We start from the raw sequence: 16242 nt of genomic DNA on the forward strand, positions 1-16242 counted from the left end.
GTCCTACATATTATAGGTTGCACACCAACTAATTTTTACTATATATTCTTACCAAAATTACGCAACTTTAGATACGGGTAGCGAGTTTAAAACAAACTTCTGGGAAAATTCTTCTTTACAACTTTTTTTTTGCCTGCCCCCCCCCCCCCCACTACGTGCCTGCTCTTTTGGAATTAAGTGGACAGAATGTAGGCTATGTTTGTCCACCTCTCGAAAAAAAAATAATAACCCTGTGCTTCGTTTGTCTGCTAAAACAAATGGTACATAGAGAAGATGAATAATATTGAGTATTTATTGAACGATTACTATCTTATAATGGAGCCCTCCTCCAACATCAGAATCACCGACCCTGTAGCCATAACTTGGTAGAAGCCTCCTCATTTATCATCAGCATGTGCTTGTTTATCCACTGATTGTCCAACAGTTGACAAAGAAGATTTTGTTAAAAAAAATATGAATTGTAAAATTTTTACCCCAAAACATTATGGCCCCTGGGGATGGTAGTCATGAATTGCACAATTTATGCTCCACTATAAAATATATTGTATAAACTACAAAAAGAATATATTATCATACGATTTATTAAGTAAAAGAATTCAATCACATTTTTATAAATATTGTGCCCCGAGAGGTTTTAACCGCATTTAATGTCTGCCTATAGCATGTCAGGATGTTGTTTGATCAGCACATGAAAGATTAACGATCTAATATATATATAAAGACTAACTGACGAAATAACTTATGAGTGAGCATTCACAATCTAATTAGAATTAGATCCTTCACGCTCCTATCAAATACGGTTGCGTGAAGGGTATAATTTTGATTAGATTGCAGGCACGTAGCATCGTTTTTGAAAGTGTGTGTTTGTGTGTGTTGGGGGGTGGGGGGGGGGGTGGGCAGCAGACTCATCCAAAAAAAGGGGGGGTAAAAAAAAAAAGGGGGGGGTGTTACCAAAATCCTGAAAATCCTAATACGTTGGGGGGGGGGGGGTATACTTTTCACTTAAATCTTTATTTTCAATTTAATTTTTACAGGGTCACAGAAAAGTGGGGGGGCCAACTCCATGTAAATTCAATTCTTTGAATGTAAAAAGAAAAATCTTTGCTGCGTGAAAAAGTGGCTGCCCCCCCCCCCCTGGTGCTACATGTACGTGCCTGCTATTGATCATACTTAGCTGTTTCCTGCATCCCCTCTACCCCACCCCCACCCCCGATGCTACGTGCCTGGATTGGGGCATTCATAACTAACGTTATATGTTGCAACATTTACTGGTACATGTATATATTGCAAGATCGACTCAGATTGACCAAAAAATGTCGCAAAATAAACTAAATTCTTGGTTTGTCTATTTGAAAAAATCCATAATTTGATAGTACATGAGGGATTCTTAAAGATATAATTGCAGGTAATCGGATAAACCTATCTATGCTTCAATTATTTACATGATTTATTACTTGTATTTAATCAGGGGCGAAACATCTCAGAGCACGCGTGTAACGAGGGCGAAACCACCCAGTTCCTCTTATATAGAGACAGAGGACCAGTCAACAGACAGACAGAACAGACGACAGCTAGTAGACGTGATGAAGTCGATATAGAGACCTACACATCAGGGAGTTTAATTTTAGTTACCAACTCATAAGATGGAGTCACAAAAGTGTTCTTCCGATCACACACATATTATAACATCAATTCATATGTCAAACGTTATGTTGAAGTTCATAAGCCAGACTTCATGTCTGTCGGCTAGTACATGTTTATCATATGATACTCATTAACCTTTTCAATTTAACTAAGATGAATTAGATTATCTTTACTGTCCTTTAACAATTAACTATATGTAGCACAAAGTATCATGCGCGGATCCGGGGAGGGGGGGGGGGTACGAGGGATATTTTTTGGCAGCGCTTAATGCTTGTTTCATACAGGAGGTATTCTAATGTGTATAGAAAATAGACCTCCTGTCTAAAACAGGCGCCTGTGGATATTTTCGGTAATTTCACTATGTATAACTAAGAAATGAAAAAAAAAAAAAACGAAAAGAGGGGATGTTTCGGACCCCACCCCCCCCCCCCACCCCCCATCCCGATCAGCGCATGATGTATTGAATCTCGTTTTGGGGTTACCCGGAAGTTTTATTTAAACCAATCACGTGATTTTTACAGGCTGCCAGTTAGAACCATCAACAAGGAAGTGTAAACAAATGGTAAACATTAAAGATATGTCGCCATTTTGAGTTAAAGGCCTTTATAAAGGTGTGTATAGTTCGTTAAATGCGTTAATTATTGTCAGCTGTTATTTTCTGATTGTTGAAAATTTAAATCTAACGCTTATAATCTTTAATTTGTTTCCATTGAGTATAAATGTTCTATATCAATGAATATATTGCTGAAATGTATCAGCTTACTTTAATTGAAAATTAATGAAGAAAATATGAACAGATTTTTTGTTTGAATAACAAAAATGGACAAAAACAGCAACCTGTAGCATTTTTTAGGTCACCTGAGTCACTCAGGTGACCAATTGCAAATGGTCTTCATTCGTCGTCATATGGTGTGTGTCGACCGTCATGCCTGCATGACACTGCATGTCTGCATTAAATTAACAATAAATTAACAAATTTTAAAAATCTTTTCTACACCGATACATACATGTATGAAGGAAATGCATGGTTATGATGTACACATAACACCCTCTACCAAAATTTTTAAATTCATTGCCCCTGGGTCAGGGTTCAGACTCTAGGGTGGGGCGAAAATGACCATATAATAAAAATGTATTACATCTTAGAAAATCTTCCTCTTTATATAATCTCATACATGTATATATAAACGGTATATTAATTTTGTTAAAACTAAATTGTGAAATTCTTGACCCCTGGTCAGAAGTTTGGATCCTAGAACGGGGCCAATATATAGCCATATAGTGAAAATGTATTAAATCTTAGAAAATATTCTTCTTTATACTAGCTCCAACACATATGGGGAAAAAACTAAATGCATGGTTACTCATGAACTCCTCTGCCTAAATTGTGAAGCTCATGGCCCCTGGGTCAGAAGTTCAACCCGTAGGTGGGGGGAGGAGGCAGCAATATGGCCATATAGAGTTAATGCATATTGTGTTTTAAATTCTTCTTCTCTACTCTCACACATCTGTATGAAAAACTGACTTAGTAATTATCATTAAAATTATAAATTTCATGTCCCCTGGAGTATGGGTTTTGACTGTAGGGCCTAAGTGGATGTTTAGTGTAAAAGCATATAATGTTTAAAAATTATTTTCTCTACTCCCACTCACCTGTAAGGAAAACTGAGTATAGAATTTTTTTTAGACCAGGAAGCCCACTATGAAAATCATAAATTTCATATCCGCCGAGGTAGGGGTTCTGACTCTAGAGCAGGGCCAAAATAGTCATATAGTGTTCAAGCATTTAAATGTTTAAGAAAATAGTCTTCTTTTAGACTTTACTTCTGCTGATACTGAATAAAAGCTGACTGCATTATCATTAAGAAGGAAAAAAGCCATCTATCATTTTTTTTTTAATTTCATGTCTCCAAGTCAAGGGATTTGAATCTAGGGCGGGGCCAAAACACTCATTTAGTGTATAGGGTAGAGGTTCTTAATGCAGGGTGTGGCCAAAATGGTCAATTAGTGTTAATATATAAATGTTTAAAAAAAACATCTGCTGACACAAAATAAAAACTGACTGCATATTTTAAAAAAAAAACTTTAAGCTGTCATCTTTAATGATATATTATGTCACCTACATATACATGTAAGGCAAGGGTTATGGCTGAGGTGGGCTTATAAATTTGTCTTATTATTTTATTCTGCTCAGGAATTTCTATGAAAGAAATAAGCAAATTCACATTTTTAAAAAAGAGAAAGAATGAAGCTTCTATCAAAGTTAACTTAAGACATTGTAAAACCATTTGGAAAGAGTTCAGTTTATCTGTGAAAACATATGCACATTAAGCATATCCTGAAAGTTTACAAATATGGGGAAATTATTTAATATCAGAATCTTGCATCTTTTCAATATCAGGTCATGCACTCTATTATGATTGTAAGTTTTTCGCAAAAGTTATAGGTTTCATTGTCCTTTTTGAAAGATTTCAGGCAGGGAGGTGGTCTGTACAATATTTTATATTTTTTACTCCAGAATGAAACTTCAGTAAATACATATATGAGACTTAAACGAGTTTGAATGTGGTACTCATGCAGGTGACCATCAAGGCCGATTGGCCTCTTGTTTATTAAAATAAAATCTGAACTGTAAAGGAATGGAATATTTATTAGTAACTAATAAAAACTCTATTTAAAAATTTATACAAAAATATATCTTTTTTTAAATATGCTACTATTTAGAATTAATATAATGAAATATGATAACAAAATTTACAACAATTAAAGTAAAAAAAAAAAAAAACCGCAAACAAATATATGTGTACAATATATTTTAATAGTAAAGATTGTTTGAATTTGTTTGATGCAGTAGTAAGTTTTAAAAGCAATTATTTATGAAATTAATTAATGCACTTTTTAGAACTCATATTCATTTATTTACATTTTTCAGTGTCTTTGCCTGTGATAAAACTACGTATCAATTTTGTACTATATAACCCATAATACAAATGACGCCAAATCGAGGCGCCAGCAGGGTTTGCTTATTTATATTTAAATATATAATCGTATGATGGCTTAAAATTATATAAATATAAGTAATAAGGAATCATTCTTTGAATATTATGAAATGATAATTTCGTCGGTCTATCATAAAGCCCTTCGGGCTTTATTGGATTTGATCACGCCCCGACTGAAATTATCTTCTCATAATACTGTGGTTTCATTAATTTTCGTGGGTATCAATTTTCGTGGATTTTCTGAAAACCACAGTTTCAAGGATACGTAATTTCGTGGCCAATGATCCTATCAATACAAAAGGTTAGTTGAAATTGAACTTCAATGAACATTTAATTTCGTGGATCAACTTAACAACGAAATCCACGAAAATTGGTATTCAACGAATATTGATAAAACCACAGTACTCAAAGAATGATTCCTTATTCCTTATATAAATCTGTCTTTCAATAATGAAGTTGAGTTTCAAAAGAGATTCAGTGCTTCAAATTTATAAAGTTTAAATAAAAGGATAATGTATTTTCTCCTTAAACAATTGTGTTATTATTTGAAGCAAGATGATAGAAAACTTTCTGTTAAGACTTTTTCTGAACTCATCTCACTTATTACATGCAAGTTTTATTGTTTATATAATTAAACCACTTTTTGTTTTATTTTTCAGAACATGAATAAAAGTGTCTGACCATGGACCCTGAGTACAGCCTTCAGGATGTGTTACGGTGTCATCTCTGTGAGACCCCGGGCCCCCCTATGTACTGTGTCATTTGTAACAAATATCTGTGTAAAGCCTGTGAGAAGGACCATTTATCTGATCAATCCAAAGAACACAAAGTGCTGCCATTTAAAAAGAGGGGATATACTCCAAAGTGTCAAAAACATCCCTCAGAAATATGTGAACATTACTGTGAGCAATGTAACATTCCTATTTGTGCAACTTGTCTTTCCTCTGAAGAACACAGTGGCCATCAATTTATTGAAATAACTAAAACCATGGACAAGAAGAAAGAAATAATTCAAAAAGATTTACAAGAACTAGAGAAATCCATTTATCTTAAATACCAAGAAATTGCATCCATTAACCAAGTCCAGAAATCTGCTCTGAATGAAAACTCTCAGAAATTAACAACAGAAATCGACAAACATGGAGAAGACTTGCACAGAGAAATAAACACCATTATCAGAAACATGAAATCTAACGTGGAGGAAATGGACACCAAACACCTGGCTGTCTTAGACAAACAGGAAGATGAAATTAAACACACCATTTCTGAAATCACACAGACCATTACTGAACTAAAGACGTTACTGGACTCCAATGATGTCAGCCGTGTCTCTGCCTACAAATCCAGGAATGATGAATTCAGAAGATTGCCTCCTAAACTCACAGTGTCCTTATCAAGTTTTACCCCTCAGAAGATCAACAAAGAACAGCTTTATCAACAGTTTGGTTCTCTGTCAGCGTCATCTATCAAAACAGAAGAACATGGCTACACCATGGAATCACCCGGTGCTGAGTCCTCTCCCCCGGACAGACCGCTCATTGATGTACCACGGATCATCACACAGATAAACACAGAGTATGAACGATTATACAGTGTGTCCTGTCTGAGTGATGAGGAGATGTGGGTGTGTGGTGGTGACAAAATCATGAGACTGTACAACCTCCGTGGGGAACTAGTGAAGTCAGTCCAAACCAAGTCAGGGTACGGTCCACATGACATAGTAGTGACAAGGAGTGGGGATCTAGTTTATACTGATGCCTATGATAGAACTGTGAACATAGTGAAGAATACACAGATACAGACAGTGATCATACTACAGGGGTGGAGACCTTGCGGTGTCTGTAGTACCTCCTCTGGTGACCTCCTGGTTGTCATGGTCAGTGATGATGATAAACAAACAAAAGCTGTGTGTTACTCTGGCTCCACAGAGAAACAAAGTATTCAGTACGACGACAAAGGACAACCTCTCTATTCATCTTCTAGCATTAAATACATCAGTGAGAACAGGAACCTAGATATCTGTGTGTCAGACAATAGAGCCCGTGCAGTAGTGGTGGTCAATCAGGCCGGGAAACTCCGGTTTACCTACACTGGTCATCCCTCTACTACCAAGGAACCATTCTATCCATACGGCATCACAACAGACAGCCAGGGTCGCATCCTGACAGCAGACAGTACCCATAAAAACCAGCGTATCCACATCCTGGATCAGGACGGACAGTTCCTCCGCTACATTGACAACTGTCAATTTCGTGGTCCATGGGGTTTATGTGTGGACACCAGAGACAACCTCTTTGTGGCTGAGTACCACACAGTTACAGTGAAGAAAATACAATATGTCTAGAACATTACACAGCAGTTTATATGTATGACTATATATTATACTTGTTTGTGTATAACAGTTAATTATCTGTATTATATAATTGGTTTATGTTAATAGATAAACACCTTCATATATTCTTTACATAGCAACAATACTATTGTTTAGTTTCTCTATGTAAATCGTAACAAACTCATTGTTTTTGTGCAGTGATTATGTATATATAAATTATGCTTGTCATTAAAAGTTGAAAAGAATACAATCAAACATTCTGTTTGATGAACATTAAGAATGAGAACAAGTGAATGTGAAAAAAAACCCATTTAATTTATGTCATTCTGTTGGATGAGTATATCATTGTGTATAATAAATGATTTGTATATAATTATGTGATCTTGTTTTAATTATTTTTATTATCTAATCAAAGGGATTTTGTTGTTTTATTACAAATTAAATATTTGCGTTAAATATAAAAAAATAAATTGGATTTTCAGATTTAATTGGATAGAGCAAAATGTCTGAATGTTTGTATTATCAGTTGGAAATTTTAAACTCTGTAACATTTAATTCTAAGACTATTTTGAAGCAATGCTGATTGTTGCATCTGAAATGAAAAAAACATCCTCTTTGTCAATGGCCAGGTCCCATCAAAGAAGTGAGCAATCTTCTCAGGTTATGGATAGATGATTTATTTTAGCCATACCCTGTAAGCAGGTTGCCCATTGTTATAGCATGACCCCTGTATAGTTCCAGTTCAAAAGGTTGATGGGTCAATAGGTTAATACGTCAGTAAGTGTTCTGTCAAACTATTGTATTTTAAGACTTTAGTCATCGATGTTAGTAAACATTATGAAGATTAAACATGCTGACAAGTGGATGAGGTCAAAGGTCACAAGAAGCATAGGCGTGGGAACCGGGGGGGGGGGGGCCTCAATATTTTTGAGGATTAGTCTAGCCCCCCCTCCCCCCCCCCCCCCACTTTCAATTTGCTTCCGACGCCAGTGAGAAGTAAGACGAAGGGTGAATAAAATAGCACAATTACTCTTCATTTCAGTGTAAAATGCATGCGCGGATCCAGAATATTTTTTTCCAGAGGAGGTCCGAGTCATATTTTCGGCAAATTTACTATATAAGTAAGAAAATTGAGTTTTTCAGGGGGTACCGACCCTCCCTCTATATCCGCGCATGAAAAAATACAGAAATGTTAAAATTCACCGTTTAATGCAAATAAAAAAAACCCAGAGTCAATGTTTCAAAATTTACGAACTTATTTATTTTTTCTACAAAGGTTCAAATGTGCTGCAAATAACATTTCTGATGTATACAGGGTAACTGCAACAGGGGTTTGAATGACTTGCGTTATTTTTTCAATCAAAATGAGCCTATACCAACGTATGGGCGGAGATTATAGAATAGTTGGCAATGAGGTACTAGATAGGATTTTGGCGCAAACAGTGTCAATATGTTTGGAGTACTAAGTTAAAAGACTACAAAAGTCGATGTTTTGCTAGATAATAGAATTCTGATAGAAATGTAAGATATGGTATCAGGCACGTAGCATCGCTTTTCCAAGTTGAAGGGGACCAAGACTTGAAAAAAAACCCAGAAAACTCCGCTAATTTTAATCCGTAGGGTTCGGGGGGGGGGGGATAAGGGCTTTATTACAGGATGTAACTACGACCTTCTTGAACTGTTATAATGCTTTTTAATATAATTTCTATATTTTCTTACAGTGATAGAAAAGTAGAGACACAAGTTTATTTTTTGAATTATATAAGTAACTCTAAGTTATATGTCAGTAGGCAAAATAAGTTTACCCCCCCCCCTTCCCGTAGCTACGTGTCTGATTTTATTTTTCCAGTTTCATATCTGCGTTTATCGTTCTTTTTCTTAGTGTTTCTGTGCTACATTTGTCTTATGCTAATAAATTCAAGATGTTGTTATAAAAGACATTTTGGCTAAAATGTTTGATCGGACATAAAAAGTAATATTTGATACAATAATCGCTATTAACCGTAGTATATCAATTTCACTCCTCATTTCCTTATTCTCTTATAAATTTTTTACATACTTCCAAAAAAGTGTGGGGGGGGGGGGGGGGCAACTCCATAATTATTCAAATTTTTATATGTGAATTTTTAAAAAATCCTTGCTGCGAGAAAAAGTGGGGGGGGGGGGGGGCAGCCCCCCCCCCCCCCGATGCTACGTGCCTGATTTTTATTTCAACAAAACAAAAAACCAAAGTGCTCTGATTAATCAATTTGATAAAACTTTTATTAAAATGTATGTAATAGGAGTTATCTCTCTTTGATCAGTCATGCAAATTAAATTTACGTTTAAGTGATATAAACTCGCATATACTTAAATGTAATCTACAATAAAAGGATGAAAAAATCAACAAGAGCTTCAATAAATGAAAAGTTGTACAAAACTTTATATGATAAATGCAAACCATGTCCACATCTTTCCTCGTTTAATAATTTTAGACAAATATCAGACATTTGCTGGGTAAATTGACTCGAAATACCCCACGTGTTAGACCCTGGGAATCTTTTCCAAACTGCCACCCCTCCTCCAAGTACGGAAAAAAATCATTTAAAAATTAACTTAGTTTATTTCCGAAAGCTGCCTTTTTTGGATCTGAATTCGATATTCGACAAATCCAGCATTCAAAAAAGTATTCAACAATTTTAATAGTCTGCAGGGATATTGAGATGACACGTGCGCCCTATATATGCCAGGATATGCTTTCCTTAACTGCATCCACAAAATATACGAGAGTCAATTCAAAAATAAACGTAGACAATGTTGCTGTCTGTTTTATATTTTCCACGACAGGCATGCTCAACACCTTAGTTTATGCAAAAAACATTTATTATATTGTTATCCCAAGCAGAATATTTTGTCGCAACGATGCACGATGAAGTCTAAAACATGACGTCAAGACACACACAGTTTGCCATAATACACCTATGTACCTAATATATATACATGTATTACCCTAGGTATATTGCATTAGCTGATCTAGAGGAGAGGGGAGGGGGTTCCGGGATTTGAACCCCTCTTTCTCTGGGACATATGATTTTTTGGGAGTTGATTTGTAATCAACTCTCCTATGCAGTCACTCGGACAAACCGAAAGTGAAACAGTGTTTGGACCTCAGCATAAATCATTGCTCCTGACAAGACTTAGTTCTTGAAAATAATTGATGAATTCGATGTAATGTATGCTAAAGCATTGTTTTTCAAGGAAACTTATTGACAAATACCTTAAAAATAGTCAGATTTTAAATGGTACGAACAATTTAAATATTTTTGTAGTCGTATGTATTCCTACGCCAGAGTTCAATATAGTCTCGTTCAACTCGACGCTCGGCTGTTTCCGTAAACCCTTGTCGGAGATTTACGGTGTCAGCTTTATTGCTTGGATCCATACAATTTTCGAGAAATATTTCTACCACTGATACATAGTTTGATTGAATTAATTTTATCTTTAAATATTATTTAACATGATTCATATGGAGGTTTCTCGACATTCTAGTCGAAAAAATTCATATAATAAAAATATGCATAATTCAAATTAGAAACTACGTATACATGTACTTGTCATGCAAAATAACATATCAATGATTTTAAAATAAATAAACATCGACAAAATCAACTCCCGTCAGTTCTTCAGTACTTTGTTTCTTCTTAAATTTTGATGCTTACCTAAAGATGGTTTTTTCTACCTTAAATATCTAATTACTACCACTATCTTCAAAAAGATCGTTTAATGCAATTGTAAATTAAACGCACTTAATTGATTTTCGAAAAAATAAGAGGCGAGGTTTTTAGTAACTTTTCGCCAGTTACTGCAATATTAAAAAGGGGCGCACATGGTGGGTTTCTCCTCTTACTCAAGCAGCCATTCCCGGCGTTTTCTGCACTGAAAAGAATTGTTTTTAGACTCCAAGACAAATGTTATGCCTCCCATACAAACAAAGAAAAACGCCATGGCCAGTTCCACCAAGGCAAGAGCAAAGACCACCAGAAGTGTCAAGCAATTGAGTAGACGTAGAGGAAGGACCCTAGCTGCCGTCCGGCTGGTACCTTGTTCTTGGAATGAGCGTCCACATTTTTGGCGGAAGCTGATGCAACCCAAGGGGCAATGGCCAATTAAGGATCCGGAGTTGCAAATTAATAAGGATAGTTCAGCGCGTCGAGGTAATGGCTTTGGAATACATGAATCTACACCACCTGAGAATGCTTCCACACAAGAAGATTTTTAAAGATTTTTCTCTAAAAATTCTTATGAAAAAAAACACCAAACGCCCCCCCCCTTGTAGCCCCATCCTACTCCCGGTGAACATAATTAAACTGGAATCTACACCACCCGAGCATGCTTCCACACACGATTGTAAATTGTAAACATTGTAAATTGTGTTTACATATATATAGGCCTACTGTAAAGGGAATATAGTATATTAAATTCAAGTGTACGTGGCTTAAATGGTAAGTTGACGAACTGAAATCAACATTTTGGAAAATTAGAGGAAATTGACTTTCTATAATCTCTAATAGATTAGTACATGTATATCGGATCTTGAATTTTATTGCCATTGGAATTTTACACCATCAACATTACCAAAGATTTAGAGCATACTGGATGGTTACCCGAATTACATGCAATTACATGTATAAACAATAAGATTTAGCAATAAGATGTAGCATGAATGTGGACATTGTATACACACATTGTATTCATTTTATTTTTACAATATTTTATACCGATAGCAATAAAAACTTCAAATGGTTCAACTGTCTCCATTAGTATATCATAATCTCTCTCTCTCTCTCTCTCTCTCTCTCTCTCTCCAAACTTGCGTATATATACTTTTATAATAACCTGAAACAAATTAGAAGCATAAACAAATAAATATAGAAGAATGTACATCAGTTATTTACATTATTATATATTTTTTTTGTAAATACTGGGTAAGCACAAATATACAGGCTGTTATATTTTTGGTTAAAACATTTCAATGAATTTATTTTCACTTTAATGTAGTCATAATTGATTTTAATTTTTTTTTCTTGGTTTTGTTCAATTCAAACAAACTAAATTGCAACATCTACGTAACTATTTTAAATTAGATTTCCGACTATAGCCATACTGTAGCCTCACTGTAATCCTCCCAAACTTTTAAACTTTCAAATCTAGATTTGTACATCAATTTCCTGATTATTGCTTAGAAACTATTTTTAGCTACGTTTCAACACGAAACTCCACCCAACCCCCTTAAACATTTTCACGGACATGATTTACAACAGAAAGTAATGGATTTTTCAGGGAGGGGGCTGATCCAAAATCTTACAAAGAATAAATTTTTAAGCTAAAAAAAATATTCTTCATTTAAGATACCATTCCGTGGAGGGAATGCGCAGTATCAACCTTTAATTCTAATATCAATTCTCCATATCACTATGTTGTATCCTCCTAAAAATATGATTTGGTGGGGGTAGGGGGGAGGGGATGTGGATGTGGGTGTGGGTGATGTCTCACGAAAAATATCCTTTGCGAAAAAAAGTTGATCGAGGAGAGCAGCCCCCTGATGCTTAGATATCCTGCCAACAGTATATATACCAGGTGCATGTATGCTGAAATTATCATAAACCTAAAGTAATTAATAAATTATACATGCATGTTACGAAAGAGATACAAGAAGGTAGCTAGAGCAGATTCAGAAAAATATGAATCCTTTATTTATTCTTTCATACATATACATTTCATCTCTCATGTACATGTAGATATCAAGAACAGTTCGGCAGATTGTATTTATAGTTGCATAGTTTCAGCTTCCGGTCCCATCCCGTGTTTCCCTGGCACTGTTTTTGTGTCGCCCTCCCAAACGAACACACGTAGTAATTCTGGCAGTTCTCGGGGTCGGGAACTCCCCGAAAGTGGAAGGGCAGGAAAACGATTTGGAATCTATAAAATGAAAAATAACCGTGTACACGATTTCAGACTTGTGAAATGATATGATGAGTAAGTTAAAATTATTACATATTTTTTATTTTCGAAATATGTATTTTTATCCTCAAAAATGGATAATCAGTTATATTATTTCAGACTTGTAAATTTACTTATAAGACTTGTACTTTTACACGTAATTTAAAATGTTCAAAGAAATTGGGCGCACAAGATTATAAGTTTGCAGGAATCATCGACACGAATCAATAGTGATTAAAATGTCTATATAACCTGGAAAGGCTATGTACAGATTTGAACAAAAATTAATTACTCAAACTATATCATGTTGAGGGTTGAAGTACATGATTGTCTATTTCGGCTATTAAAAAAAACCTCACAAGCTTTCTAAAAATGGCAATGACAGGGTAAACCAATAACTAGGGTAGTTATATTGGAAATGTTAATACATACATATTTTAATTCATTTATATCGTATATCTTAATAAACTAGTACTAAGAACAGAAAATAGTGTTCATACGGCAGAAATCAATAACGGCAAATTAAAATATACCGGTATTCTATAATTCAACATAATGTTATATCAACATACATTTAAAAACAAAAAAAGTTTTAAAAAAATGAAAAAGGAGTCACCGGTAGGATTTGAACCCCAAACACCGCATGTATGTATTCACTAATCCAGGACGAAACCATTGAGCCAGTGCGTGACTTAACAATGTGCGGTATAAAGTATTGTTTAAAACAACATTGTCATATCCATGGACTTTGTTTTTTATCCTCCCAAAAATATTTTGAAAAAGTACATAATTAGTCATCTCTGGGTAATCTCTCCATCTTTTTTTAAAAAGCGACATCTTTAATGTTGAAATATGTCATCTTTGAACGTTTCAAATTTGTGGAGAGAAGACCCAGAGACAATAAAATCATTTAAAAACAGCTGTAAATAAGTATGATTTTGCATGAATTGTATCGTGTTGCTATATTTAGACCCATATTATGATAAAACCTTTTGCATTACAAACATTTTTCTACCCATTTCACGTCCAGCAGAAACCAAATAACGGTTATAATTCGGAAAATGTGCAAAATTAATGATGAAATTTCCACTCTCCTTGTGCGCCCAGATTCCTGCCGAATCTACATCTTAAGCGCCCACTTTCTTTAAACTTCTTTTATAGGTGACTTTAGAAAATACTATATGATTTCAAAAACTTTACATTTTCCATGGGGAGAGGTCTGAAGATGCAGATATATAATGGGAGTGTTTCTGATGGATCCACTCCCACCCATGCCCCATCCCCCCACACCACCCCCGGGAACAAAATCACGATTCGCACAGGAATACGGCTAGCTATATATATGAAGACATATGTCGTTTAAAATGTCTGTAAAAAACCTTTGGTGTCGTCTTGGAGTGTACAGTTGACAGTGGCCGCGTCTACACACGAGGAGTTGGCCTGACTCCAGGCCGTGCCATACACACACGTCATGTTCAGCAGGTACCCGTGGACACACACCTGGTACATGGTACAATCGCTAGGGTGCGGGCTGAAGCTCCCGTGGCTGCAACCTTTGGTCAGAGTACGTTTAATCATGATGTTTCATAAAATCGTTACATTGTAATTAACGTTTGGGTGAAAAGAAATTTCAAAACTAATTGTGAAATATTTGTTGGTGATATAAAATCAAATATTGAAATTTACAAGGAAATATCATTTTCTTTCCTACTTATTATAACTTATATAAATTGTTTTGTTACATAGATCGACCTGCATGGTCTGATGAAGATAAAAACACCAATAGTTTCGAAATTTCATTTATCCTGGTAATCGCATATAGAATCAATAGATACTATTGTGGACGAAGTATTAAACTTGATTTTCTTTGACTGATATATTGCTAATACATGCTGAATTCAAAAGAAAATATAACAGAAATGTTTCAAAGTTTATTACTTTTAAAGAGGCAGTCTACCATAGAACCATGCAAATGGCTATCAATGGAAGTATATCGAAATTTCATGAGACTTGACACAGATATTCATGATAACCTAACTTGATTATAATGAGAATGATTTTTATTACATTACATCAGTAACTATGGAAACGGATGGCACTTGGGTTTTCCCCTTGTTCTATTTATAGAACTTTTGAAAAATTAGACAGCATGCAATTCTTTTTAGTTTACTGGAAATATTACACACTGCAATTGAATGAAACCCGTTTCTTCACATTGTGAAAACCCATAGGTATTCTGAATAATAAGGAATTTAAATTTCTAAACACAATACACAAAGATATGTGGGCCTTAACTTCATGAAAATACTGAAATTTTACCAAAATTGACCTATTTGCACTAAAACTGGCATAACTGCCCAAGAAACGCATCAATTAATATAATATTTTGTCAGCTTATATGGTCTTTATTTGTCTTTAATCTGGTTGAGGGAATTTGGTTGCAAATGAAATTCAGTGGAAATTTTGGGGGTTGGGTGGATTTGGGAGGGGGTTGGGGTGGACATGGTGCACTTTTATCTAGGGTAAGAAAAATGCTATTACATAATTATTTAGATTTTCCTTGCCAAATAAAACAAGTAGTAATGGAGAATTAAGTAGTCTTATAGATTAAACACACAGAGTTACTATGAATTGCCCTCAGGCGGGGGGGGGGGGGGGCTGCAATTGAAAGGAAACTTGGACCATTAAGTTTGTCACCTAACAGCGACGCGCAGTGGGTTAGAGGGTGTACTACGAATCTGTAAGTCATGAGTTTGACTCCCGCTCTGGGTTTTTACAATTTTTACCTCTCCAAATATTTTTAAAAGCTCTTTTTTGGTTAAATATTGTAAAATTTGAAAATTTTAAACCGGTGAAAGTATTTCAATCATAATGTACATTAATCCATATTAAAATCGAATTATGTCCCACAGCACCTCAATTTATATAAGCATCCGCTTTGACATAAAACTGTTAAAATACAATAACAATGGATTTCATGTTACATGTATTCAAATTTAAATGAATGTACATATCAATCATTTTTTTTATCATATACATTTGTATTTTTGAGCAGAGTTTACAACATAAGTATATTGTTAAGATGATATCTGAGAAGAACACAGCAAATAACAATCTTTTATAACTTAATAAATATAAACCTGTTTAATATTCATGGATTATTTGTTACAGTTATAAACTTCAAAATGTACATATAACCACCTGATATGAAAAAAAAATCCTGAAAAGCCTACATGTAACACTCATTTATAAGAAATACTTGTAATGAGCCTTTGCTTCAAATGGAGC

The 16242-nt window shown here is 34.8% G+C and overlaps 1 protein-coding gene and 1 long non-coding RNA gene across 2 annotated transcripts in view; one reads left to right on the forward strand and one right to left on the reverse strand.

Moving 5' to 3' along the window:
* The first annotated feature begins 1670 nt into the window (after window positions 1–1670).
* LOC117683197 (tripartite motif-containing protein 43C) lies at window positions 1671–7351 on the forward strand. Its single transcript, XM_066083067.1, has 2 exons — window positions 1671–2255; window positions 5303–7351. The coding sequence occupies exon 2, from the start codon at window positions 5326–5328 to the stop codon at window positions 6985–6987; it is 1662 nt and encodes a 553-aa protein (XP_065939139.1). The 5' UTR covers window positions 1671–2255; window positions 5303–5325; the 3' UTR covers window positions 6988–7351.
* A 5320-nt stretch (window positions 7352–12671) lies between these two features.
* The window catches only part of LOC136274968 (uncharacterized), a 59425-nt gene continuing 55854 nt past the window's right edge, over window positions 12672–16242 (reverse strand). The window contains exons 2-3 of the long non-coding RNA XR_010713425.1: window positions 14334–14507; window positions 12672–12933 (exon numbers count right to left, since the gene is read on the reverse strand). This is a non-coding gene — a long non-coding RNA (uncharacterized lncRNA). The remainder of the gene's footprint in view (window positions 12934–14333; window positions 14508–16242) is intronic.

Source organism: Magallana gigas, chromosome 4 (assembly GCF_963853765.1).
Source record: "Magallana gigas chromosome 4, xbMagGiga1.1, whole genome shotgun sequence".
Taxonomy (NCBI): Eukaryota; Metazoa; Mollusca; class Bivalvia; order Ostreida; family Ostreidae; genus Magallana; species Magallana gigas.

Excerpts from the sequence above, each read along its gene's own strand:
- LOC117683197 (XM_066083067.1), top strand. The coding sequence starts at position 5,326 with ATGGACCCTGAGTACAGCCTTCAGGATGTGTTACGGTGTCATCTCTGT.